Below are 25,708 nucleotides of genomic sequence, written 5' to 3' on the forward strand. Positions count from 1 at the left end.
CAGAGGGCAGTGGTTGGTGCACAGTGGACACAGCCCGTCCTTGCAGCTGACTGGCCTGGGTAAATCTCTCCCATTGACCTGCCAACAGCCATCAAGGCTCAACTATAAGAGGAGGGTGTACTTAGCCCACAACTAGGGCACACCTCGAGCACCCAGCTTGGGTGATAGAGGAGGCTGTGCCACTGGACCCTACAGGACACCTACTATGTTAGGCCACACTACCAAGACTGTCATATTAGCCCTATCTAATATGTAGAAACAAACATAGGGAGGCCGTTGAAATGAGGAGACAAAGAAAAATGGCCCAAATGAAAGAACAGATCAAAACTCTAGAAAAAGAACTAAACAAAAGGTAAATAAGCATCTATCAGATGCAGAGTTCAAAACACTGGTTATAAGGATGCTCAAGGAACGTTGTGAGAACCTCAGCAGCATAAAAAATATCCAGTCAGGTGCAGGATACGCTAATTGAAATAAAGAAGAATTTACAGGGAAACAACAGTAGAGTGGATGAAGATGAGAATCAAATCCATGATTTGGAACATAAGGAAGGAAAAACTAACCAATCAGAACAATAAGAAGAAAAAAGAATGCAAAAAAATGAGGATAATATAAGGAGTCTCTATTGACAACTTCAAGCGTTCCAACATTTATATCATAGAGGTGTCAGAAAGAGAAGAGAAAGACCAAAAAGTTGGAAATCTATTTGCAAAAATAATGAAAGACAACTTCCCTAATTTGGTAAAGGAAATAGACATGCAAATCCAGGAAGCACAGAGAGTCCAAAACAAGAGTGATGCAGAGAGACCCAGTCTAAGACACATCATAATTAAAATGCCAAAAGTTAAAGATAAAAAGAGAATCTTTAAAGCACTAAGAGAAAAGAAGTTATGCCCTGGCTGGTGTGGCTTAGTGGATTGAGCACCAGTCTGAGAACCAAAGGGTTGCTGGTTCGATTCCCCATCAGGTCACATGCCTGGGTTGTGGTAGGCGGAGCATGAGAGGCAACCACACATTAATGTTTTTCTTCCCGTCTTTCTCCCTCCCTTCCCCTCTGTCTAAAAATAAATAATAAAAAAATAAATAAAAGAAGTTAGTTGCCTCCAGGAGAGTTCCTATAAGACTGTCAGCTGATTTCTCAAACTTTTCAGGCTTGGAAGGATTGACAAGAAATATTCAGTCATGAAAAGCAGGGACCTACAGCCAAGATTTTTCTACCCAGCAAAGGTATCATTTAGAATAGAAGGGCAGATAAGAAGCTTCCCAGACAAGAAAAAACTGAAGGAGTTCATCATCACAAAGCCATAATTATATGAAATGTTAAAGGGACTCATTTAATAATAAGAAGAAGACCAAAACTTTGAACAATAAAATGGCAATAAATACATATCTATCAGCAATTGAATGAAAAAAAAAAACAACAAGCTACACAAACAAGAACAGAGTCAGAATCCTGGATGTGGAGAGTGTTTTGCTGGTTGCTAGATGGGAGGAGGGTGTGGTAGAATGGTGAAGAGGTGAGGGGATTAGGAAGTACAAACAGGTGGTTACAGACTAGCCCTGGGGATGTAAGCACAGTATAGGAAATGGAGTGGCCGAAGAACCAATAGCAGGACCCTAGACGGAAGTGAACAATGGTGTGGAGATGACCTCAGAGACTGGGATGTGCTGGCGTAAGCGGGCAAAGGGGGGACAATTGGGAAAACTGTAATAGCATAATCAGTAAGGTAGAATTTTAAAAAGAATTTGTAGCAAGGCAGGAGTATTATTATACCGTTTCATCTATAGTGTAGAACTACAATAAAATTTATCATTTGAATAGTTGTTGATTGAAAAGTCATTTAATTTTGGCAATAATAATCATAGAAGATACGTATAGATTTCAAACATTTTATTTTAACTTATAAATAAATTTACTCACCAATGTATCAATAGAGAGAGAGTCTTTCTGTAAGGGTCCACAGTCTGCCTCTGCTTTCCAGTTTTTATTTCTTTAAAGTGATACAAAAGCTAAAAGACATCCATCTGAGTTTTTATTTTAATTTCAAAGATTTTATTATTGAATCACATGATACAACAGCTTATTAATGTGTTTATTTTCTTTGAGCCTTTCAACAACATTCAACTTAGTTTATACAGAAAAAACCCCCCTGCCTTTTCATACTCAATTTTCATTGGTTTACATAATCTTTAATTAAATTAAATAATTGCAAACCAGTGTAGTCAGCACAAAGAGGTTTGGGAACATACACATTGACTTGTTAAGCATATGACTCAACTGGTAAGAATAGAAGTACATGAACCTATTGGAGAGTTTCCTATTATCAATAAACAGGGCATGAATATGCTTTAGAGAAGAAATGGAGCATGTTGATTGGTTTAATGGATGTCTGTTAAAATAGCTCTTATTTATGTGACCAGCATTGCCTCAGGCTCTGTGGAGATACCAAAACATTTCCAGCCTTGATTATTTTTCTCCTCAGATTTTGGACCTGAATATCCAACTCTCTGAAAGACATTGTCTCTCTAAATCAAAACTCATTATCTTTTATTTTCAGCCATTTACCACCCACTGCTATTCTTTTACAGAAAACAAAACAGACTTTGGCTCTTCCTGGGGTTTCTGCTCTGGGTAACTGCGCCCACCCCTCTCCCCCATTGATTAATTTAGAACCTGGCAAATATTCTTGACCTGTATTTTGAAGATTATGAATTTTTCTCTCAAGCACTATTTTTACTATATGCCACAAACATTTTCTTAAAAAAAAAAACCCACAGCATCCTAGAGGTGTGATTGTCATACAATAAACCACATGTTTATATATACTCGCATGAAATCTTCACCACGCTCTAGTGAACGTGTTCATCATCCCCCAATTTTTTCTCCCCTGTTACTCAACACCTTAGATTACTTTGTATTTCCAGAATGTTTTTATACAAGAATCATACAATATATACTCTTTGCTGTGTGGCTTTTTTCACTTGACAGGATTATTTGAGATTCATTCCAAGTCTAAGCTTAATTGGTGTCTTTACTTCCTAATGAACCATGCGAGAACATTAGCACACTTTAGCTCCATTACTCCTGTCTATTTTATATCCTACTATTATTGTGTGTTGAATTCTCCTAATTTTTAAACATATTTCTTTAGTTTAGATAGATTTCATTTGGTTTCATTTAGACCTATTTACCGTTTTCTTTGCTCTTCATTCTTTCTTACATCTCACACCTTCCGTCTGGGACCACGGTCCTTTTATATAACATACGACATTTAAATTTCCTTTATTCTAGGTCTGCTGTTGGCTAACTCCATTTTATTTTTGGTTAGCAAGTGTCTTTATTTCACTTTCATTCTTCAAGGCTATTTTAACTGGGTGTAGAATTTGAAGTTGGCAGTTACTTAGTGCACAAAGATTTCATTTATTTTCTTCTGGCTTTCTTATTGCCCTGTTACCTTCGAAGGTGGCCTTTGGTTATTTCTCTCTGGCTTCTTTTAATGCTTTTTATCTTTTCCCCCCAACAGTATTATTTTGCTTGCCTAGTTATTGTGCTTATTTTGATGGGTTTCTTTATTCTGCTTAGGATTTATTGGATTTCTTTTTTTTCTATCAGTTTTGGAAAACTCTCAATCTTTGTAGATTTTGCCTCAGTTTCATTTTTCTCTTTATCTACTTTTTTTCTATCTTCTCTGTTTCACGTACCTTGTCTCCTGTGTTTTCTGTATTATATCTCCCATGCTTTACTTCAAATAGGTTTTTCTGTCACTAATTCTTTTTTTAGTCTTGTCTGATTTGCTATTCTTGTCTGATTCCTATTCTTCAGCAGCCTAATTCAGTCATGGTATTTTTCTGTTTGAGGATATCTGTTTGGCTTTTGTTCAGATTTAGTGTCTTTTTAAAAATATCATTTCCAGTTCTCTGCTGAAATTTCCGAGCTTAGCATTTATATCTCTTAACATGATAATCATCTTCGCTTTAGAGCCTCTGTCTGATATCTGAATATTTGAGGTTTCTGTGGCTCATTTCTTTTCTCCCTGCTACACTATCTTTTTTCAGAGCAGATTCAGAGAGCCTGAGATGAAGGCTGGTTTTTTATATTTATAGAAAGCTCACAGGCAATTGTGACATTTAAATAGGATTTTGAACCATTGAGTTAGAGTATGCTGAAATGCTAAATCTGTATAACATCAACTCCAAAGATAGTAGGATTTCAGATTAATTCTTCAGACAAAGAGCAAATCGAAATGAAGCAATATAGGCCCCCAGTGGCAGTTCTAATTATTATTCAATTAAATATTCCAATACAGTGCTAGAAACAGAAAAAGTTAAAGCCTCTGTTTATTGTTTTCATATTCTTAGGTGTTTGCACTGTGACTGGATTCAGCTTTGGATAAGTCAGGAGACTTGGGTTCTAGGACGGTCCTATTAGTAACGTTTAATGGACTGTACAGTGCTTTCATTTCTGTGCTTTCTGTCATAAATTGAAGTTGGCGTACAATTCTTAAATCTTAATTGTCATAAAGAGTTGGTAAGCATTTAGTAGTAATAACAGCACTACTGTTCCTTCCACTCCTACCTCCAACACTGCCATTACCATGGTCGTTGTTACCAGCAACCACCTGTTCTTTGTGTATCTCACAGTTATATTTTAAACTGAGATGTAATTGACCTGTAACATTATATTAATTTCAGATGTTAATGCTTTGATACATGTATATATTATGAAATAATCACCACAATAAGTCCGGCTTACATCCATCACCATACATAGTTAGAATTTTTTTCTTCTCATGAGAATGTTTAAGGTCTCTCTTAGCAACTTTCAAATACGTAATACAGTATTTTAGCTATAGTCACTGTGATGTGCCTTGCATTCCCAGGGCATAGGAAGTTTGTACCTATGACCACCTTCATCCATTTTACTTTCCCCCTACCCCCCAGCAACAGCCAATCTATTCTCTGTATCTCTGAGTTCATTTTTTTACATTCCTCACAAAAACAATATTATATGGTATTTATTTGTTTTCGTCTGAGTTATTTTACCTAGAATAATGGCCTTACAGTCCATCCATGTTGTCCCAATGACAAGATTTCCCTCTTTTTCATGACTGGATAATATTCCATTTATATACCTAAAACTTTTAATTTAGTCCATCAATAACATGTAAAGTTGCTTCCATGTCTTGTATTTTATAATGCTGCAGTGCATATGGGGATATGTATATCTTTTCAAGCTAATGTTTATGTTTCCTTCAGCTACATACCCATAAGTAGAATTGCTAGATCATGTAGTAGTTCTATTTAGAAATTTTTGAGGGTCCTCCATACTGTTTTCCATAGTGGCTGTACCAATTTGCATTCCACCAACAGTGCACAAGCATTCCCTTTTCTTCATATCCTCACAGACACTTGTTATTTCTTGCCTTTTTGATAGCCATTCTGACAAGTGTGATGTAATATCTCATTATGTAGCTACCATGTATTTCATGCTTGGCAGGTAGTATATAGCAAGTTCATTTTTCCTTATAAGGAGCAATCCAGGGCCTCAGGAATGTTACTGTTATTGTTAATGCATGGCTGTTACTGTTCTTGTTACTTTGGCTGTCTCATTTTGGTTATCTGTGCATGACAGTCTGTTGATTTATTTCGAGTAAGGAAGAAAGCCCAGAAAATAAATGGAATTTAGGGAGTGTTCTGCCCCAAAATGTAAGATATACAACCCTCTTTTTTCAACTAAATTGTTTATGATGAATTCATTTACTTATTCAATAATATTCTTTGAGTATAATCTACTAGACAGAGTCTAACAAGTAAATCAGAATTAAATCTAAAAAAAAATTTTTAAGCAACAGCGTTTCATTACCTTTGTAGCCTTATCATGTATGAAGTAAAACTTAATTTTACTGAAGTGGTTCGTGATTGACTCTTCTTTTGAGAGTTCATTTTTGGATGGCGGTGAATTTCACTTCACAGTTCCTGCAAACAAATGAAACTATGTTGTGATAAGAGCTGATAGCAAAGACTTGCTATCAGTACAAACACATAAGCACGATCAGATTATCTCATGGGCATTTAAGCTTAGCATTATCTGTATTGAATTCAGACGTGGCTCAAGTGTCTCCAATTTAGCACCTTTTCTTTACAAGCTCATTTTTCTCTTACCCATTTTTTATTTTGTTCTCTATGGTGCCATTTAGCAGTGTGTTTAGACTATTAAACTAAAAGATACTTTCTCTGTTTATTGTACATTTTACTTGACCTCAGCCAGATAAAAATAGATCAAAATCACCTGTACCAGAGGCAAAAGAGGAAGAGATAGCAGAGTCTATTCATTCAGCAGCTAGGACCTAGTTTTTTTGTTAGGCAGAATTGTGTTTGAAAGGCAGAATTTGCTGACATGTGCTATAAAGTAGATTTGTTTGGTATTTCCTTTTTAAATTTTAACCTTGTCTAAGTTTGCTTATTTCACATATGTAGTACTATAGACAAGTTCCCAGGTATGCCCTAACTGTGTACATGGTACCTGATGAACTAGGAAGAGTTTTCACACCATAAACATGAAATTATGCTCTGCTTCATGCATCCTTTCTTAGGAGCAATGAGAAGTAAGTTCCTGTGGCCTATAGTGGTATTTAGCTGCTGCATATTACTTCTTGCTGGACCACTGTTCTATTTCATAAGGTGCCCTCTCATCTTCCTGTTCTAATGTGAGATTTTTTCCTCTCACGACAAGAATATTGAGGCCTATACTTTCTAAAGTTACTTCTCACCAGTAGACAAGGGAGCAGAGCTTGATTAGTCATTTTAAAATGGGAGGTCTTGTGTCCTGTGTATTGATTTCAGGGAGTGTTGCTTCCATTGTCTCCTTCCTTTGAATTTCACAAGATTCCATTTTTAAGAAATTTAGCAAGTGGATTCAAGACTCTTGTTTTTGTTGTTCTTGTTTTAAAACATACTTTGCTAGTAGGAATGAGGGAGGGGAAATGGGTTCGTTGTGGTTTTTGACTTTTGCTTTTCTACAAGGATGGACGCTAAGCTAGCTTACTGGCATAGGCAGACGATGTAGAGGTCATTGACATTAGTCTTTGGTCTCCAAGGGAAAGTTTTTATAAATTCTTCTGTCTTGGAAAAATATGGCATATCAGCAAGCTTTTCTTCCAGCTGCTTCTCAGGTTAGCAAGTATACTTCTAGGAGTATCATCTTTTATAGAGAGACAGAAAACTATATTTATTTTACTAAAAATATTCTAATTCTTCTCCCCCCAGTGGACTAATCATCTCACTTGTAAATGCAGGCTAAGTATGTAAACAGACATTTTTGACATTGTTGTGTTTTTTTGTGAATGGTTGACAGCTTCCGTTTGTGCCCTTGCGATTGTGTCTGTTTCCCTTTTTCCATCTCTCGTTTCCCACTGTCCAAACAGGGGGCACATGGCCGTGGTGAGGCACGTGGAGTCATTTGTTTTCTCTTTAAAATAAAAAGACGAAGTCATTTCATTTGAGTCCAGTGAAGACGTGAGTGCAGCTACGGAGGATTTATATTTGTCAGGCTGTGGGAAACAGGTGGACATCTCTCCATTCTGCTAAGTTCTTAGCTGCGAAGTGTCTTCTGCAGCTGTCGTCACTTCTGTGCTCGTTGCTTTCATCGTTTTCTGTGATATTCTTCTTCACATTCTACTGTCTCTTGCCTGTATGCCCTTCAGGATTTCAAAAGTTGAATGACCTCAGCCCATTTCTAACCAAACAGGATCAAGATTAAGTTTTTCTTTTTTCTCAGAAGTGTACCACACATTCTTCAATTTCCTGTTTAGCCAACATGAAGATCTGTTTATTCCTTCACGTACTCTTTTGTTAAGAGTCTTTACTTGAGTGATGGAGTGATGGCTCTGTCTGGGGTTTAATGTCGGATTTTGGATGTGTAAAGGTTTTATAAGATCAGAATGTCTAGGGTTTTATGTTTGTTTGCTTTGAACTGAACATTGATTGTCTTTGGTCACGCCCCGTGAGCTTTCTGGAAACTTGATCTTTATTGACTCTGCCATCTCAGAAAATAAAGAAAATAGGTAAAACCAAAAGGAATAATTGGGAAAAACTCCTGTGGCCAAAGCTATTACGTGGCAGGATGACTCAGCAGTTGCAGGGAGCATTACCGATTGTCAATCTATAGTGAATTAAAAAATTTTTTTTATCTTTTAACAAGCATTATTTAGTTAGATACAGATACTTTAAGTATGATGGTACTGATAATACTTCATTTTTGCAGTGGAATGCTTCAAAAAGAAAATGTGCATTTAATTCATAAATAAAATTATTTTCTAATTAAAAATACTCTAATATTATATACCTGTAAAATAATAGAAAATAGATATATTGGTCTCTGCCCCAGGTTCTTGAACTTCACAACTTCTAAAACCCTTATAATTTCCCAAGTGATAAGAGACTAGGAGCATCTTTTGTTCTGATATTTTGTCTTTCACTTGAGTTCCAGATACTGTGCCAGATACTGTGAATTGTATCATTACATGTTTAATTTATTAAGAACTAAGGCACAGAGATTAAATGGCTTATTCGTCCCCTAGGTTATATGTCTAGTAGATAGAGGAGCCAGACTGTGACTATTTCAGCTCCCAAGTCCCTGCATTTGACCTCTACCCTAGTACTTTGTGTATGATCCTCAGGCTACTTGCATCATAATTTCCTGGGGTGCTTGGTAGAAATGCAGATTCTTGAGCCCCTCAACCAAGACCTTGTTGAGTCTCCCTCTGGATGAAATATGCTTTTTAGTTGTTCAGTTGATTTTTATGTTCACCAAAGTTTGGGAATCATTGTGCTATGCTGTCCTGTAAGCATTATCATGTTTTAATCCCTGTTACCCTAGAAAGGTAGCCAGAATCAGTGAATTGTTCTTATCCTTGGAGTGCATGACATGTTGGATTACTCTTTATGCTTTTGTCTTTACTTCAAGATTGTCATGGATTTTAAGCATCCAGATGGTGTCGCAGTGCCAGTGATGTTGCCTCGTCGGAGTTTGCTGGTGATGACAGGAGAATCCAGATACCTTTGGACCCACGGGTAGGTACTGAAATTACCTTGATGACAGGATACCCTTTGCTCTGTGAGAGTTTTCATTCTCTTCTTTCCTGTGGGAGCTACCAGAACCCTGCTCCATACCTGCACATTGTGTCCTCCAGGTTTACACCCCCAGGGACACACATGGCATTTTGTTTTTGTAAATAGTAAACTTTTCTTCTGAAAAAAAATCAAGTTTAAAGAAAAGTTGCAGGCATAATATTGTGAACTCTCTTCACCTTTCACTTAGATTTACCAATTGTGAACATTTTGCCATGTGTTTTGTCTCTCACTTGTTATCATTATTATTTTTTTGCTTCGTCTTAGGAGGACAAGTTACTTCATTACATATTTCCTAAGAGCGGGACACTTTCTGTATCGGAGGTTGGCATATTATGGCTTGTGAGCCACATTCAGCCCTTAGTCTGCTTTTATACAGCTCTGTAGCTAAAAATGGCGTTTAGATTTTTAAAGGGTTATAAAAAACAAAAAAACACCAATATGCGACAGAGACTGTATGTGGCCATCTGTGCCTAAAATATTTACTGTGTGGCTTTGTTACAGACAGTTTGCCAATCTCTGTTCTATAAAACTTCAGTGCAGTCCTCAAATTCGGGAAATTCAATATTGGTAAAATTATTATACCAGTACTCTTATCATACTTTTATTCAACCAATTTTTTCCTTTCATTAGTTATGCTTTATAGTACTGTTGAAGAAAAACCAGAGCCTATCAGTAGTTAAAGTAGCAAAACCAGATTTTACTTGGGAATGATCGCAACAGGGGAAAGAGACCTCAGAATAGGACTGGGCTCAGTCGTAAATGCAACAAGGAGAAATGGGCATCTGTAGCCAGAAAGCCCAGGGTTGGGGATGGGGCTTGTTGGGTGGTAGGTTACTAGGAGGAAACCTCCATGGTAGGTAAGGAGGCGATTCTGGCTAAAACAACCATATGGTTCTTGCCGAAGGCAGGCCAGGTGATCAGGTAGTGGGGGTGAGGGGAACGAGGAGTCCGGTCAGCTCTCAAGGGTGATGATCACATGTCAGGGGTAAGGGATTCTGGCTCCAGCTGACTTTGCAGAATTCTTGTTAGACTCCTGGAGGACATGCCCAAATATGGAACCTGGTCAGGCTCAGAGGAATCAAACTAAACTTTGTTCAAACAGAGAATCTTTGTCAGTAAGTCATGGTTAGTTTTCCCTCTGATCTAGGATTCTGTCCATGATCCTGTATTAACTTTAGTTGTAAATTCTCTTTAGTCTTCTTTAATATGAAACAATTCCTCAACTTTTCTTTGTCTCTCATGACATTGACACTTTTAAGGAGGCCAGTTGTTTTTTAGAAAACCCCTCAATTTGAGTTTGAAAAATTGATTCTAATCTGAAAGAAATGGGTTATGCACTTTTGGCAGGAAGGCATCTTTCAGCCTTTGAGAGAGAAGCATCACTATTCTGAAATTTACATGCATCGTACTTAAAATACTGCTGAGTTCTTTACTTTTAATACTGACCTGCTTGGCAATCTAGCATATGTATTTATAAGAATTCAAGGAAATGACGATGTAAATGAATTGTAACCTAAATGGGAGCCTTAAAAACAGGTGGCCTGATTTTGTGCACTCACTGAGGCTTAGATCTGCCTGGCTTCTTTTTTTCTGTGGCTGTTTCAAATATTTTTACTTACAGGAAATAAAATGGTGATGTGATCCAATAGTTTCAATTATTCTTAGAATTTTGAGAATATTTACATTTTCTCTTTTTAGGTTCATGTATTTTTGCTATTGGTAACATTTAAACTTAAGAGTAATGGCATTATAGCAACTACAAAATAACAAATTACTTTTTATAGGCCTATGTTTTAAAAATATTTTACTTTATTCTGACTAATGGTACAGATTAGTTCTAAACATCATTTTGATCACATTATTCACTTGTTCAAAGCACATTGTATTGTAAATGTTAAGAGTAGTATCTCTGGAAGATTGAATTGCAGGTAATCTTTATTTTTAAACCTCTCTCTAGAATCAAAGTTCTCTACCATAAGTTCAAGGGAAATAAGCTCAGTATTATTTTTAAAGGCTTTAATTGATATTGTTGCTCGTAATTTGATTGTATGTGTGTATTGGGAAGGCAGTGAGGGGGGTGTGTGTAGGGAGGGAGGGGGCACAGACAGAGGCAGGAACAGGGAGAGACCGACCAAGCGAATGGTGTGCCAGCTGCTGAGGAGTTCGCCAAAATTTCTGTGTGGGAGGGAGAATAGATTGAAAAAGCAAACTTAATATACTTAAAACTACAGGGTAGGGCAAAAGTAGGTTTATAATTGTGAGTACATGAAACTGAGTATATTCTTATATTATGTTTTTTATTTTTTATTATTTTTAATTTATTTTTTATTGATTATGCCATTACAGTTGTTCTATTCCCCCCTTCATTCCCCTCCACCCTACTCCCATGTCCCCACCATTACCCCCCCCTTTAGTCTATGACCATGTGTCTCAAGTTCTTTAGATTCTATATTTCCCATACTATTCTTGCACCCCCATCTATTTTCTATCTACTGTCTATGCTACTTATTTTCTGTACCTTCTCTCCCCTTCTCCTCCTCCCACTCCCCTATTGCTAACCCTTCTTGAGATCTTCATTTCTATGTTTCCACTCCTGATCTAGCTGTCCTTTTAGTTTGCTTTTGTTTTAGGTGTGGTTGTTAATAACTGTGAGCTTGCTGTCCTTTCACTGTTCATGTTTCTTTAACTTCTTTTTCTTAGATAAGTCCCTTTAACATTTCATATAATAAGGGCTTGGTGATGATGAACTCCTTGAATTTGATCTTATCTGAGAAGCACCTTATCTGTCCTTCCATTCTAAATGAAAGTTTTGCTGGATATAGCAATCTTGGTTGTAGGTCTTTGGATTTCATGAGTTAGAATACCTCTTTCCAGCCCCTTCTTGCCTGTAAGGTCTCTTTTGAGAAATCAGCTGACAGTCTGATAGGAACTCCTTTGTAGGTGACTGTCCCCTTAGCTCTTGCTGCTTCTAGGATTCTTTCCTTCATTTTAATCTTGACTAATGTAATGATGATGTGCCTTGGTGTGTTTCTTCTTGGGTCCAACTTCTTTGGGACTCTCTGAGCTTCCTGGATTTCCTGGAAGTCTATTTCCTTTGCCAGCTTGGGGAAATTCTCCTTTATTATTTGTTCAAATAAGTTTTCCACTGGTGGCTATTCCTTTCCTCTTTCTGGTACCCCTATAATTCAGATGTTGGAGCATTTAAAGATGTCCTGGAGGTTCCTAAGACTCTCCTCATTTCTTTGAATTCTTGCTTCTTCACTCTTTTCTGTTTGGCCATTATTTGCTTTCTTGTATTCTTATATTATTAGCTATTGTATTTTCTGTATGAACAACTGTAAACCTACTTTTGTCCTACTTGTATGTATAAACTGTAGGAAATAAACCTTGATAAGAATTTTTTTTATCTCTGTGCTATAAAAAGCACTAGAAAGCACTGTTGAATAGAAGAAGGCTGATTAACATGGCCCTATAACATTAATGCCAAACATTTTAAATTTGATCTAGTTTTAGTTTAGTATTCTAGCCACCATGCCCTAAATTAGCAGTCAGACTCTTTGGCTGGGGCAGTGATGGTCCACATGGTAGCATTTAAAAAATTTTCCTGCATATAGAGGACTTCCAGCCAAGATGGAGGCCTAGGTAGAAACGGTTTGCTTCCTTGTCCTTGCACAACCAAAACAAGGACAACAACCAATTTAAAAACAAAAACAACCAGAACTGCCAGAAAATCAAACTGTATGGAGGTCTGACAACCAAGGAGTTACAGAAGAAAGATTCATCCAGACTGGTAGGAGGGGTGGAGACAAGTGACTGGGGTGGAGAGGACCTGCAGCAAGGCTGTGGCCAGAGGACTGGGTAGTTTCACATTTGCGTGCAGATAAACCGGAAGGAACAACTGGGGAGCGAGGCAGACTGTACAACCTGGGGTTCCAGCACAGGGAAATAAAACCTCAAAAACTCTGGCTGAAAAACCTGTGGGGGTTGTGATGGCAGGAGAAATGGCCAACCTTACAGGAGAGTTCACTGGAGAAATCCACAGGGTCCTAGAATGTACACAAACCCACCCACCTGGAAATCAGCACCAGAATGGATCAATTTGCTTGTGGGTAGTGGGGGAAGTGACTCAAAGCTGGCCGAGAGCTAAGCTAGAGGCATTGTTACCTCTCTGAGCCTCACCCACATACAGTGTCACACCGCAGCAAAGAAGGTTGCCCCACCCTGGCAAATACCTGAGGCTCTTCCCCTGCCAATGTAACAGGTGCATCAAGAAAAAGGAATATGGTCCAAATGAAAAGACAGATCAAAATTCCAGAAAAAGAACTAACCAATGAAGAGATAGCCAATCTATCAGATGCAGAGTTCAAAACACTGGTAATCAGGATGCTCACAGAAATGATTGTATGGCTGCAAAGTAGAGTTAAGAAGTGAAGGCTATGTAAAGTGAAATAAAGAAAAATATACAGGGAACCAACAGTGATGGGAAGGAAACCAGGACTCATATCAATGATTTGGAACAGAAGGAAGAAATAAACATTCGACCAAAACAGAATGAAGAAACAAGAATTTAAAAAAAATGAGAGGCTGAGGAACCTCTGGGACAACTGTGAACATTCCAACATCCAAATCATGGGGGTGCCAGAAAGAGAAGAGGGAAAGGAAGAAATTGAAAACTTTCCCAATCTGGCAAAGGAAATAGACTTCCAGGAAATCCAGGAAGCTCAGAGAGTCCCAAAGAAGTTGGACCCAAGAATGCACACAGAAGGCACATCATAATTACATTACTCAAGATTAAAGATAAGGAGAGAATCTTAAAATTAGCAAGAGAAAAGGAGACAGTTACCCACAAAGGAGTTCCTATAAGACTGTCAGCTGATTTATCAAAAGAAACCTTACAGGCAAGAAGGGGCTGGAAAGAAGTATTCCAAGTCATGAAAGGCAAAGACCTACAGCCAAGATGACATTATTCAGCAAAGCTTTCATTTGGAATGGAAGGGCAGATAAAATGTTTCCCAGATAAGGTCAAGTTAAAGGAGTTCATCATCACCACACCCTTATTATATGAAATGTTAAAGGAACTTGTTTAAGAAAGAGAAGACCAAAACTATAAACAGTAAAATGACAACAAACTCACAACTTTTAATAAGGGAACCTAAAAGACAAAAACAAACTAAGCAAACAACTAGAACAGGAAAAGAATCACAGAAATGATTATCACATGGGGAATGATCAGCGGGGAGGAGAAAGGGGAAGAATGGGGGACAAAGTACAGGGAATAAGAAGCATAGATGGCAGGTACAAAATAGACGGGGGCGGTTAAGAATAGTATAGGAAATGGAGAAGCCAAAGAAGTTCCATGTATGGCCCATGGACATGAACTAAGGGGTGGGAATGCCTTAAGAGGGGGATAAAGGGGAGGAAAAAATGGGACAATTGTAATAGCATAATCAATAAAATATACTTAAAAAAAATTCCTGCATATAAAAATCAGGAGCTTTTACATAAAAATTGGAATTTTTGGCTTTTGAAAATTGGGAAGGTCTGACAACACTGCGCCACAGTATCATTTGGCAGCAGTCACCAAGACTGTCAATGGTTGTCTTTTTCTTTTTTTTTTAAGATTATATTTATTTATTTTAGAGAGGGGAAGGAGAGGGAGAGAAAGATCAATGTGCATTTGCCTCACTTGTGCTCCTGGTTGGAGACCTGGTGTACAACTCAGGCATGTGCCCTGACTGGGAATCGAACCGGTGCCGGTGACCCTTTGGTTTGCAGGCCAGCACTCAATCCACTGAGCCGCACCAGCCAGGGCAATGGTCATCTTTTGATGAGTCCTACGTTTTCAAGTTCTCTAAAAGTTCGTACCACTTTTTAACCCTTGAAATAAGGCTCAGTATCACCTGTCACTTATCACTGTGCTTGCATAATTATTTTATAACAGAGTTAAGTGAAAAAATACTTCTTGAACTCATATTGGTATTAAAAGTAGGAAAAGGTAACCTAGAATGAATGAGAATGTGTGTTTTAAGAAAAATGGAAGAAAACACTTTGTTTTTTTGAATGAGAACTATCCATATGTGTTTAATGGCAACAATATATTTCTAAATAAATCCATCTGCTTCACTCATTTGTGTTATTTGACTGGCCTTGGGAGGCATTATTTCATGAGTTTATGTGAACTCTCCTTGAAATTATTTTTGTAGTTTTCTTTGTGCCAGGTAGTTGTAAAGCTCCACATGTATTAACTCATTTAACTCACACAGTCTGAGTGGAAAGTTTCTTCCATGGTTTTGTCCCCATTTTTAAAGGAAATTGGAGCATAAGGAGGTCACATCGCTTGTACAAACTCACAAAGCCATCAAGATCGGAGGACAGGCGGTCGGGCTTCAGGACCTGCGCTCTTAAGCGTGAGGCTGTAGCTGAACTCGCGCTCCCTTTCCTGGGATAGGCCTTCTAGGCTTCACACTTCAGCCACCTCTGAATGCAGTGAATTTCCTTTTCTTTTCCATTTACTTTTTTAAAGATTCTATACAGTTCAACTTTTACTTCCTTTAAAATTTATTAAGCTTTTTCTGACTACATACATTGGCCTGAGATCATTTCTCCTGTATCTTAATCCTAAAAGACTATATTATTTTCTACTACCTTGCAATGTTGTTTTTATTGTATTAAACTACCATATTTTGCCGTGTATAATGCATACCCATGGTTTTGGCCCAAACTTTTAGGGAAAATTTTTTTTGTTTTAATTTTTTACTTCAGTTTTTTATTTATTTACTGTATTTTACCATGTATAATAAGCACTTTTTTGCCCAGATTTTTGAGGGAAGAATAAGGATGTGCATTATACATGGGTAGTACTAATTTCATATCTGTATACATGTTTTTAATTCTTTTATTTATGCTTATGCATTAGAAGTGTAACCAGAGACATTGAAATAAAGAACAAAGTGACAGTAACCAGAGGGGAAGGGAAGGGGGATAACAGGTGAGACAAGGGGAAAGGTCATCAAGGAACATGTATAAAGGACACGTGGACAAAGCCAAAGAGAGTAGGATTGAGGGTGGGAGGTGAGGTGGGTGGGGCCGGGGAAAGTGGTGGCGGGAAAATGGAGACAACTGTACTTGAAGGACAATTACATGTGTATATATTTTTAAAAAAGAAGTATAGCTCTAGAAAGCAATAATGATATCCATATGCAAAATAATACCCTGCAATATGGTAATTGTTTTTGTTTCTAAATATAAATAAATTAATAATTGAATTAAAAAATTAAAACGAAAGATTTTTTCCCCAGAAAGTTTGGGCCAAAAATGTGGGGGCACATTACATGGGCGCTCATTATACATGGCAAAATACAGTGTATTCAGGTATTTGTTTTTTGTATTATAGAGGAGTTTTAGCATTTAGTTTTGAACATATTTTGGTACAAGGAATTTTATGTAACAAATAATTACAAAACACAAGGATAGATACAAGGTACAAGAAATTTTATGTACTGGCAACAAATTTACAATATTTATGCATCATAGAAGGGCAAGAACTGTTCATTGCTGTCAACATCAGAAGTGTCGTCTCCTTGTCTCCTTCAATTTCTACATCGCTGGTGTCTTCTGAAGTGTACTTTCCTCATCCCAGTAAATGTCATCATCCACAGTTCTATCCAGAGCATTGCTGATGCTGCATTTTTTAAACAATTTCACAACCACTCCCTTCTTGACACCATTCTGTGATCTCAGGATCCAATCATGAACCGGGGGCAATGGATGATTTCTTGCTTCTGCCCGTAGGTGTTAAATCATTACCAGCGGACCGCATCCATGTCGACCACTCTTTCTTCATTAGGGCCTTGCAGGGCTTGTTTGCTGAACACTAAGAGGTTGCAGTTGGCTGGTTAGTCCAACAGGTAACCAAGCAAGTTGGGTTTTCAAGTCTGCTGCACTTGCTTTTGTGCTTTGTGGAACATGGGCTTTGAAGTGATCAAAAACAAGCAAGGCTGTTTTTTTAAGTAATGCTCCAGGCCTTCATGACTAGACTTTGTTAAACCAGATTTTCATGCCTTCTTCACTCATCCATCCTTTTTCATGTGCATGGGTAACTACACTTGGGATCTTTTCTTTCAGAAATGTTTTTCTTTTAAAGATGATAATAGGTGGTAGCCTTGTCCCACCTGCACAACAGGCTAGAACAACAGGGAAATGTGTTTTCTTGTGACCACTAGTTCTACCAGCCACGGTCTTTGCTCCTTTAATGTCCACAGTTCTGTCAGATGGCACATCAGTGTGAGTGGGACCTCATCTCATCCATATTGGCTATTTGGGACAGCTCAAAGTTGTAAGGTTTTCAAAGATTGATAACATAAGAATGAAATTCCAAAACTTGATCTCACAGGCTGCTGGAAGTTTGGGGGCAAGTTGAGTTCATGTTCTCATGCTCAGACCTTCTCTCTTCATAACGTGAAAGCACCATTTAGGTCAGGGGTGTCCAGCCCGTGGCCTGCGGGCCACAGGTGGTCCAGGATGGCTATGAATGCGGCCCAGCCCAAGTTCGTAAACTTACTTAAAACTGCTTAGTTTTATTACTAAGTTTTGTAAGTTTTGATACTTAGATATGTACATTTTATATATTAGTGGTCACAAACTTGAGACCTGCTCGATGGGGCCTGCTCAGTAATTTTTAAAGATTATTGAAAGGGCTGCTGCATAATTATGGTTATTTAAGGGTTTTTTGTTTCCCTGTGGTGGCAGACATCATGAAAATTGTGCACAGACTTTTTTCGGCTCCTCAGTTTTCGTTAGTGTTTGTGTATTTACTGTGTGGCTCAAGACAACTCTTCTTCCAGTGTGGCCCAGAGATACCAAAAGGTTGGACACCCCTGATTTAGGTGTCCCTGAAAACCCATCAATGTTTTTTTTCTCGTGCAATCCTCTTACCTTCTTCTTGTATCATCCTGGTCGAAACAGAGATCCCACTTTGACGCTGCTCCCTAATCCAGGTCTTCACCTCCTGCTTCACCTCCACCCACTTTGGAAGTTTACCTTGCATTGCCTCCTTCTGTCTTGGCATCTGAAGAAGTTTTCCTTCCTGTTGTGTCCACAGTCTGATGGCACTCTCTGTGGGAGGAGGTCCAAAGTGTCTCTCAGCAGCTCTGTTGCCAAGCTTTTTAGCATATTTAATACCTTTTAGCTTAAAGCTTGCAGTGTACAAAAACTGTTTCAACATTTTCCAAGGGATTTTCCAGTTACTTTCTCCTGCCTAAAGTGTATGAAAAGAATTGTCGTGCTATTCACCCTATGGTAATGAAGTGGGCATCACCTATCTTATCAGGTGGTTAATAATTGGCATGATCTGTCTTATCAAGGGGATAACAATATCAAGCATCATCAGTCTTAACTCTGTAGGTGACAATACCTCACTTTTCCTTTCATTTTATTGAATTATTGGCTGAAACTGCTTTCGTTGCAAGTTCATCTTAAGTTCAACAAAATCATAATTCAGTGTATTTTTGCATATGGATATCATTAACACTTTCTAGAGTTACACTTTTAATGCATATGCATAAATAAAAAGAATTAAAAACATTTGTATAGATATAGAATTAGTACTGCCCATCCTTATTTATGCATCCTTATTTTTTCCCTAAAAATTTGGGTGAAAAAGCATGCATTATATGTGGTAAACTATGTATTTAATGTTTAAAATGTTTTCATCTTTATAGTTAATGTATAAAAATGTTTTCATTTTTACATTCAGTATTTTCCCAGCTGGATTATAACTTGAGTGCAGGGGTAAAAAAATATGCAGAGACGTTTAAAGAATTCATTATTCTTAACATGGATTACCTATTCCTAAAAGTCTGAGATTGATGCCAGAAGTGCTTGACTTTTGCATATGATTTAACTCCAGGCAAGTAAAGTCAGTTGACTTCAGAGAACTGTATTAGAGGACCACCTAGTCCCCAAGAGAAAAATTTGTTTGCTAACAAGAGGTTCAAGAGACTCATTTTTCTGAAATATCTTGACTTTGTTCAACATCATAGTTTTAATCATTTTAAGCTATCAGAGTGGCAGTCATATAAATTCAGGCAATAATTGCTTGCTTTTACTTCTAAAAAATTTCCTCGAGGGCCAGTTTTTAATTTTTTTTCATTTTTTAAAATATGTATTCTTTATTGTATTTTTCCCACTACCATTCAGTCCCCTTATACCACCCTCCCCGCAGCAGTCGTCACACTGCTGTCCACGTCCACGAGTCCGTTTTCCTTCTTAGGGCAAGTGTTTTAAAGGAGCCACCCTCCCAACTTGTTTCCTGCGGTTGGCATTACCCCGACACCAAAATGTGTCAAGGACAGGACAACAGAAGAAAACTATAGACCAGTTCTCTTAGGGATGCAAAACTTTTCTTAAAAAAGATGTTTATTGATTTTAGAGAGAGAGGAAGGGGGGGAGAGAGAGAGAGAAACAAACATGGACATGAGAGAGAAGCATCGACTGGTTGCCTCCTACACATACCCCTACTGGGGATCGAACCTGCAACCCTAGCACATACCCGGATCGGGAATTAAACTCCCAGCATTTTGGTGTATGGGACAACGCTCCAACCAACTGAGTCACACCAGCCAGGGTAAGATGCAAAAATTCTTTAACAAAATGTCAGAAAACCCAGTCCTGTGATACATTGAAGATATGTCAAGACTGAGTGAGGTTATCCCAGGATTGCAAGATTGGTTGTAACTAACATCTGGAAACCAAACACTATGATTCACCACATTAAAAAAACAAAGGGGAAAAATACATAATCATCTTGATTGATACTGAACATGTTTTTGACTGAACTCAGCATCGATTCATAATAAAAACTTGGCAGACTAGGACAAGAAATAAACTTCTTCAGTCTGATAAAGGGCATCTGTGAAAAACCAACAGCTGACATCGTACTTCATGTGTAACGTTGAATGCTTTTTCCTAAGATACTGAAGTGGGCAGGGATGACTGCTCTGACCACTTCTGTTTAAAATTATATTGGATGTCTTATCCGATATAAGTCAAGAAAAAGAAGTAAAAAATCTTACAGATTTGAAAGGAAGTAAAATTCTTCATGATTGTAGAAATAGAAAATCCTAAGAAATCTACAAAACAGATGTTAGAACTAATAAGTGAATATAGCAAGGTTGTAGCATACAGGTCAATATTCAAAACTTAATTTTTGGAAAAATAAAATAAAATACTTTTAAAAATAGCAACAGGGAGGAGATTGACTGTGGGAGTTGGTGGTGGGCTGGGCAGAGGAGAGCAAAGGAAAAATTGGGACAACTATAATAGAAGAATAATAAAATACTTAATATAAAATAAAATAGCATCAAGACCCGTAAAGTACTTCTTTTCAGTACTCTGAATGAATTAATTAATTATGGTATTATTTAAAAAGCTCTCAGTCTGGGAATTCTAATTTTTTGTCTTAAATCTTAAGTTGAGATTTAATTCTCACACAAGCACACGCATGTAACATTGTATTAGTTTCGGATGCACAGCGTAATGATTCCGTCTCTATATTGTGAAATGATCATCAGAGTAAGTCTAGTTAACACACAGCTACAGTTTTTTTCCTTGTGATGAGAACTTTTAAGATTTAGTCTCTTAGCAACATTCAGATTTATAATACAGTTTTATTTAACTGTAGTTCTCATACTGTATATTACATCTCTAGGGTTTACTTTATAAATGGAAGTTTGTACTTCTTCACTACTTTTCATTCATTTCACAACCTTCTCCCCACTGCACCTCCTGCCCACTCCAAATCTCCAATCTGATCTCTGTATAAATTTTTTCTTTTCTCTCTCTTTTTACTTTCCACATATAAATGAGATCAGTGGTATTTGCATTTGTCTGACCTATTTCACTTGGCTTAATGCTGTTAAGGTCCATCCATGTTATTGCAAATGGCAGAATTTCCTTTTTTATTGACCGAACAATATTTTGTTTTGTGCGTGTGTCACATTTTCTTTATTCATTTATCCATCAGCGAACCCTTAGATTTTCTCCGTGTCTTGGCCCCTGTGGGTAATGCTGGAGTGAATATGGGTGCGTGGATCTTTTGAGTTAGTGTTTCTGTTTCCTTTGGGCAGATGCTTAAAACTGGAATTTCTGGATCATGTGGTAATCCTGTTCTTAAATTTTTGAGGAACCTCCATACTATTTTTTATACAGACTACAACCAATTTACTTTCCCACCAGGTTTGAACAAGGCTTTTTTTTTCTTCATCTCCTTGCCAACACTTGTTATTTCTTGTCTTTTCGATGATAGCCATCCCAACAGATATAAGGTGATACTCACTGTGGCTTTGATTTAAAATTCTCTGATGTTTAATGATGGTGAGCATGTTTTCATGTACCCACTCACCATATGCGTGTCCTCTTTGGGACATCTATCTATTCAGAATCTCTGCCCATTTTTAAATCAATTGGGGTGATATTTTTTTGCCACTTGAGGAGTTTAAATTCTTTATGTATTTTGAATATTAACTCCTTATCAGATGTGTAATTTACACATACTTTCACCTATTCCATAGTTTGACTTTTATTTTGTTGATGGTTTTCTTGGTTATGTCAGAGCTTTTTGGTTTGATATAGCCCACTTGTTTGTTTTTGCTTTTTTTTTTTGAGAAATACTTATCTTTTTTTTTATTGATTTTATTTAGTTATTTTTCAAGTACAGTTTTTTTTGTCTATTTCTCCCATCCCAGCCCCCCCCCCGCCCCCATGCTCCCCACCTCCCTCCCATTTCCACCCCCCTTAGTTCTCGTCCCTGTGTCCTTCCTATTTGTTCCTCCAAATCCCTCCCCCTTTTTCCCCTTAACTTCCCTTCCTTCTCCTCTCTGGTCACTGTCCCCTTGTTCTCTATTTCAGTGTCTTTCGTTTTTTGTTTTTTTTTCTGCTTGCTTGTTTGTTTTGTTGTTTAGCTTCCTGTTAAAGGTGAGATCATATGGTATTTGTCTTTTAACACTTGGCCTATTTCACTCAGCATAATGCTTTCCAGTTCCATCCATGGTGTTGCAAAGGGAAGTAGCTCCTTCTTTCTCTCTGCAGCATAGAATTCCATTGTGTATATGTACCACAATTTTTTGATCCATTCATTTGTTGCCTCTTGGGATCTCTTATTCTAACCACAGATTGAGTGAAGTAGCATAACCTGGACAAAATGAAAATTGAGAATTGAAATACACTACATTATTTTATTATAGGATCAAATTTATTTAGATTATATGGTCAAACTTTATTCTGAATCTTAGAAAAACTTATTTGTCTCTTACAAAGAGATATCAACAACTTAAGAATAAAATTATACCTTTTTCTAATTTGTGAGATTTTTCAGGGTTAGCACATTTTCTGTGATTTGAAATCCCCTTCTGTAGGGTAAATAAAAGTCAGAATAGTTGGCCTCAGATGTATATATTTTTATTTTTTTAAATATATTTTATTGATTATGCTATTACAGTTGTCTCATTACCCCCCTTTATTCCCTTCTGCCTTGCACACCCCCTCTAATGCATTCCCCCCTTTAGTTCATGACCATGGATTGTACATATAAATTTTTTTGTTTCTCTATTTCCTATACTATTCTTAACCTCCCCCTGTCTATTTTCTGCATACCATCTATGCTACTTATTCTCTGTACCTTTTCCCCCTTCTCCCCTACCCACTCCCCCACTGATAACCCTTCATGTGATCTCCATTTACGTGATTCGGTTCCTGTTCTAGTTGTTTGCTTAGTTTGTTTTTGTTCGTTTTTTAGGTTCGGTTGTTAATAGCTATGAATTTGTTGTCATTTTACTGTTCATATTTTTGAACTTCTTTTTCTTAGATAAGTCCCTTTAAGATTTCATATAATAAGGGTTTGGTGATGCTGAACTCTTTTAACTTGACCTAATCTGGGAAGCACTTTATCTGCCCTTCCATTGTAAATTATAGCTTTGCTGGATAGAGTAATCTTGAATGTAGGTCCTTGCCTTTCATGACTTGGAATACTTCTTTCCAGCCCCTTCTTGCCTGGAAGGTCTCTTCTGAGAAATCAGCTGACAGTCTGATGGGGACTCCTTTGTAGGTGACTGTCCCCTTAGCTCTTGCTGCTTCTAGAATTCTCTCCTTCATTTTAATCTTGGCTAATATAATTATGATGTGCCTTGGTGTGTTTCTTCTTGGGTGCAACTTCTTTGGGACTCTGAGCTTCCTGGACTTCCTGCAAGTCTGTTTCCTTTGCCAGATTGGGAAAGTTCTCTTCATTATTTTTTTCAAATAAGTTTTTAATTTCTTGCTCTTCCTTTTCTCCTTCACCCCTATGATTCTGATGTTGGGATGTTTAAAGATGTCTTGGAGGTTCCGTAGCCTCTCCTCTTTCTTTTGAATTCTTGTCTCTTCATTCTGTTCTGGTTGAATGTTTTTTTCTTCCTTCTGCTCCAAACTGTTGATTTGAGTCCTGGTTTCCTTCCCATCACTGTTGGTTCCCTGTACATTTTTCTTTATTTCACATAATGCAACCTTCATTGCTGCCTGGGTCTCTTTTATGCTATCAAAGAACCCAGTGAGTTCCTAGAGCATCCTGATAACCAGTGTTTTGAACTGTGCATCTGATAGGTTGGCTATCTCTTTGTTGCTTATATTTTTTCTGGAACTTTGAACTGTTCTTTCATTTGGGCCATTTTTTTTCTTCTGGGCACACCTGTTACATAGTAAAGGGTAGAGCCTTAGGTGTTTACCAGGGCAGGGCAAGCCTTGTAGCTGTGTTGTGACCCTGAATGTGGGGAAGGGACCCAAGAGGAAACACTGCCACTTAGTCCACTCTCTGCTGGTTTTTAGTCACTTCCCCTGCTACCCACAATCAAATTGGGCCCTTCTGGTGCTGACCCACAATCAAATTGGGCCCTTCTGGTGCTGATTCCTGGGTGGGTGGGTTTGTGTCCATTCTTGGACTCTGTAGGTCTTTCCAGTGAACTCTCCTGTGGGCCTGGGAGTTTCAGTTTTTCCCACTGCTGCCTCAACTCCCATGGGTGTTTTCAGTCGGAGATTTTGAGGCTTTATTTCCCCGCACTGGAACCCTGGGTTGTGCGGTCTGTCTCACTCCCCAGTTTTACCTCTCATTGTATCTGCATGACAGTGTGGAACCACCCAGTCCACCAGCCACCACCTCGCTGGGTCCTCCAGCCACCGCCTTGCCCATCCTGGTCTTCCAGCAGCTGTCCCACAGTGAGTCCTCTCCGTCCCACTGCCTGTCTCCATCTCTCCTACCGGTCTGGGTGAATGTTTCTTCTTTAACTCCTGGTTGTTGGACTTCCCTACAGTTTAGTTTTCTGTCAGTTATGGTTGTTTCTTGTTTTTAAATTTGTTGATGTTTTTCTTTTGGTTGCGCGAGGAGGCATAGAATATCTACCTATGCCTCCATCTTGGCTGGAAGTCCTCTTGGCCTCAGATTTAAATCTTAGGAACAAAGTTAACAAAATATAAGCAATATGTATACACTGAAAATCACGAAATATTATTGACAGAAATTAAAACCAAAACAAATGAACACATAGATATGCCATGATCATAGATAGGAAACTGGTTGTTGTTAAGATATCATTAGACCCCAGATTAATGATTTTTTAAAAGATTTATTTATTTATTTTTAGAGAAAGGGGAAGGGAGGGAGAAAAAGAAGGAAAGAAACATCAGTGTGTGGTTGCCATCTCATGGCTCCCACCAGGGACCTGGCCTGCAACTCAGGCATGTGCCCTGACTAGGAATTGAACCAGGATCCTTTGATTCACAGCCCATGCTCAATCCACTGAGCTACACGAGCCAGGGCTGATCTAATTATGTAGTATAATGCCAATCAGAATCTTAAAGGTCTTTTTTTGGTAGAAATTCATAAGCAGATTCTGAAATTTATTAAAAAATCTGAAGGATCTAGAATAGTCAAAATAATCTTGAAACAGAAGAACTATACTGGAGGATTTATTCTACTTGATTTTTAAGATTTTCTATAAAGCTCTATAATCAAAAAAGAACACAAAAATAGACCAGTGGAACATATTATATCCATACATATAATGAGTTGGTTTTTGACAAAGATACCAGTGCAATTCAGTGTGGAAAGGACAATTTTCTTTCCAATGGTGCTGAGGCAATTGGATATTTATATGGAAATAAAATGAAGCTTAATGTATGTACCTCACCCCATTCACAAAAATTAATATGGGGTCATCATAAATATAAATGTAAAAGCAAAAACTATTAGACATCTAAAAGAAAATACAAGATGATACTTTTGTAACCTTGGGGTAGGCAAAGTTTTTCTTAGAAAGGTATCAAAACACAGTTACCGTAAAAGGAAAAAAGACGAAGTGCATCAACATTAAAAACTTCACTCATCAAAAGATACCATTAAGAAAATGAAAAGGCAAGCTACATGTGAGGAGAGAATATATCCATAATACAAATATCTAACAAAGATTGGGCATAAGATTTGAACAGATCCTACACCCCCAAAAAGGATCTATGAATGGCTAATAAGCTCATTAGCCATTCACAGGTGGGGAGA

At 37.7% G+C, this 25,708-nt stretch overlaps 1 protein-coding gene across 2 annotated transcripts in view; it reads left to right on the forward strand.

The window, feature by feature from the left end:
• ALKBH8 (alkB homolog 8, tRNA methyltransferase) overlaps positions 1 to 25,708 on the forward strand; it is a 66,086-nt gene that overhangs the window by 23,677 nt on the left and 16,701 nt on the right. For both annotated transcript variants that reach the window (XM_053670469.1, XM_053670468.1), the window contains exon 8: positions 8,966 to 9,072. In XM_053670469.1, the coding sequence (XP_053526444.1) occupies positions 8,966 to 9,072 (107 nt within the window). The remainder of the gene's footprint in view (positions 1 to 8,965; positions 9,073 to 25,708) is intronic.

The sequence above is a fragment of the Artibeus jamaicensis genome, unplaced genomic scaffold (assembly GCF_021234435.1).
Source record: "Artibeus jamaicensis isolate MK-2021 breed Jamaican fruit bat unplaced genomic scaffold, CSHL_Jam_final contig_585, whole genome shotgun sequence".
Lineage (NCBI taxonomy): Eukaryota > Metazoa > Chordata > Mammalia > Chiroptera > Phyllostomidae > Artibeus > Artibeus jamaicensis.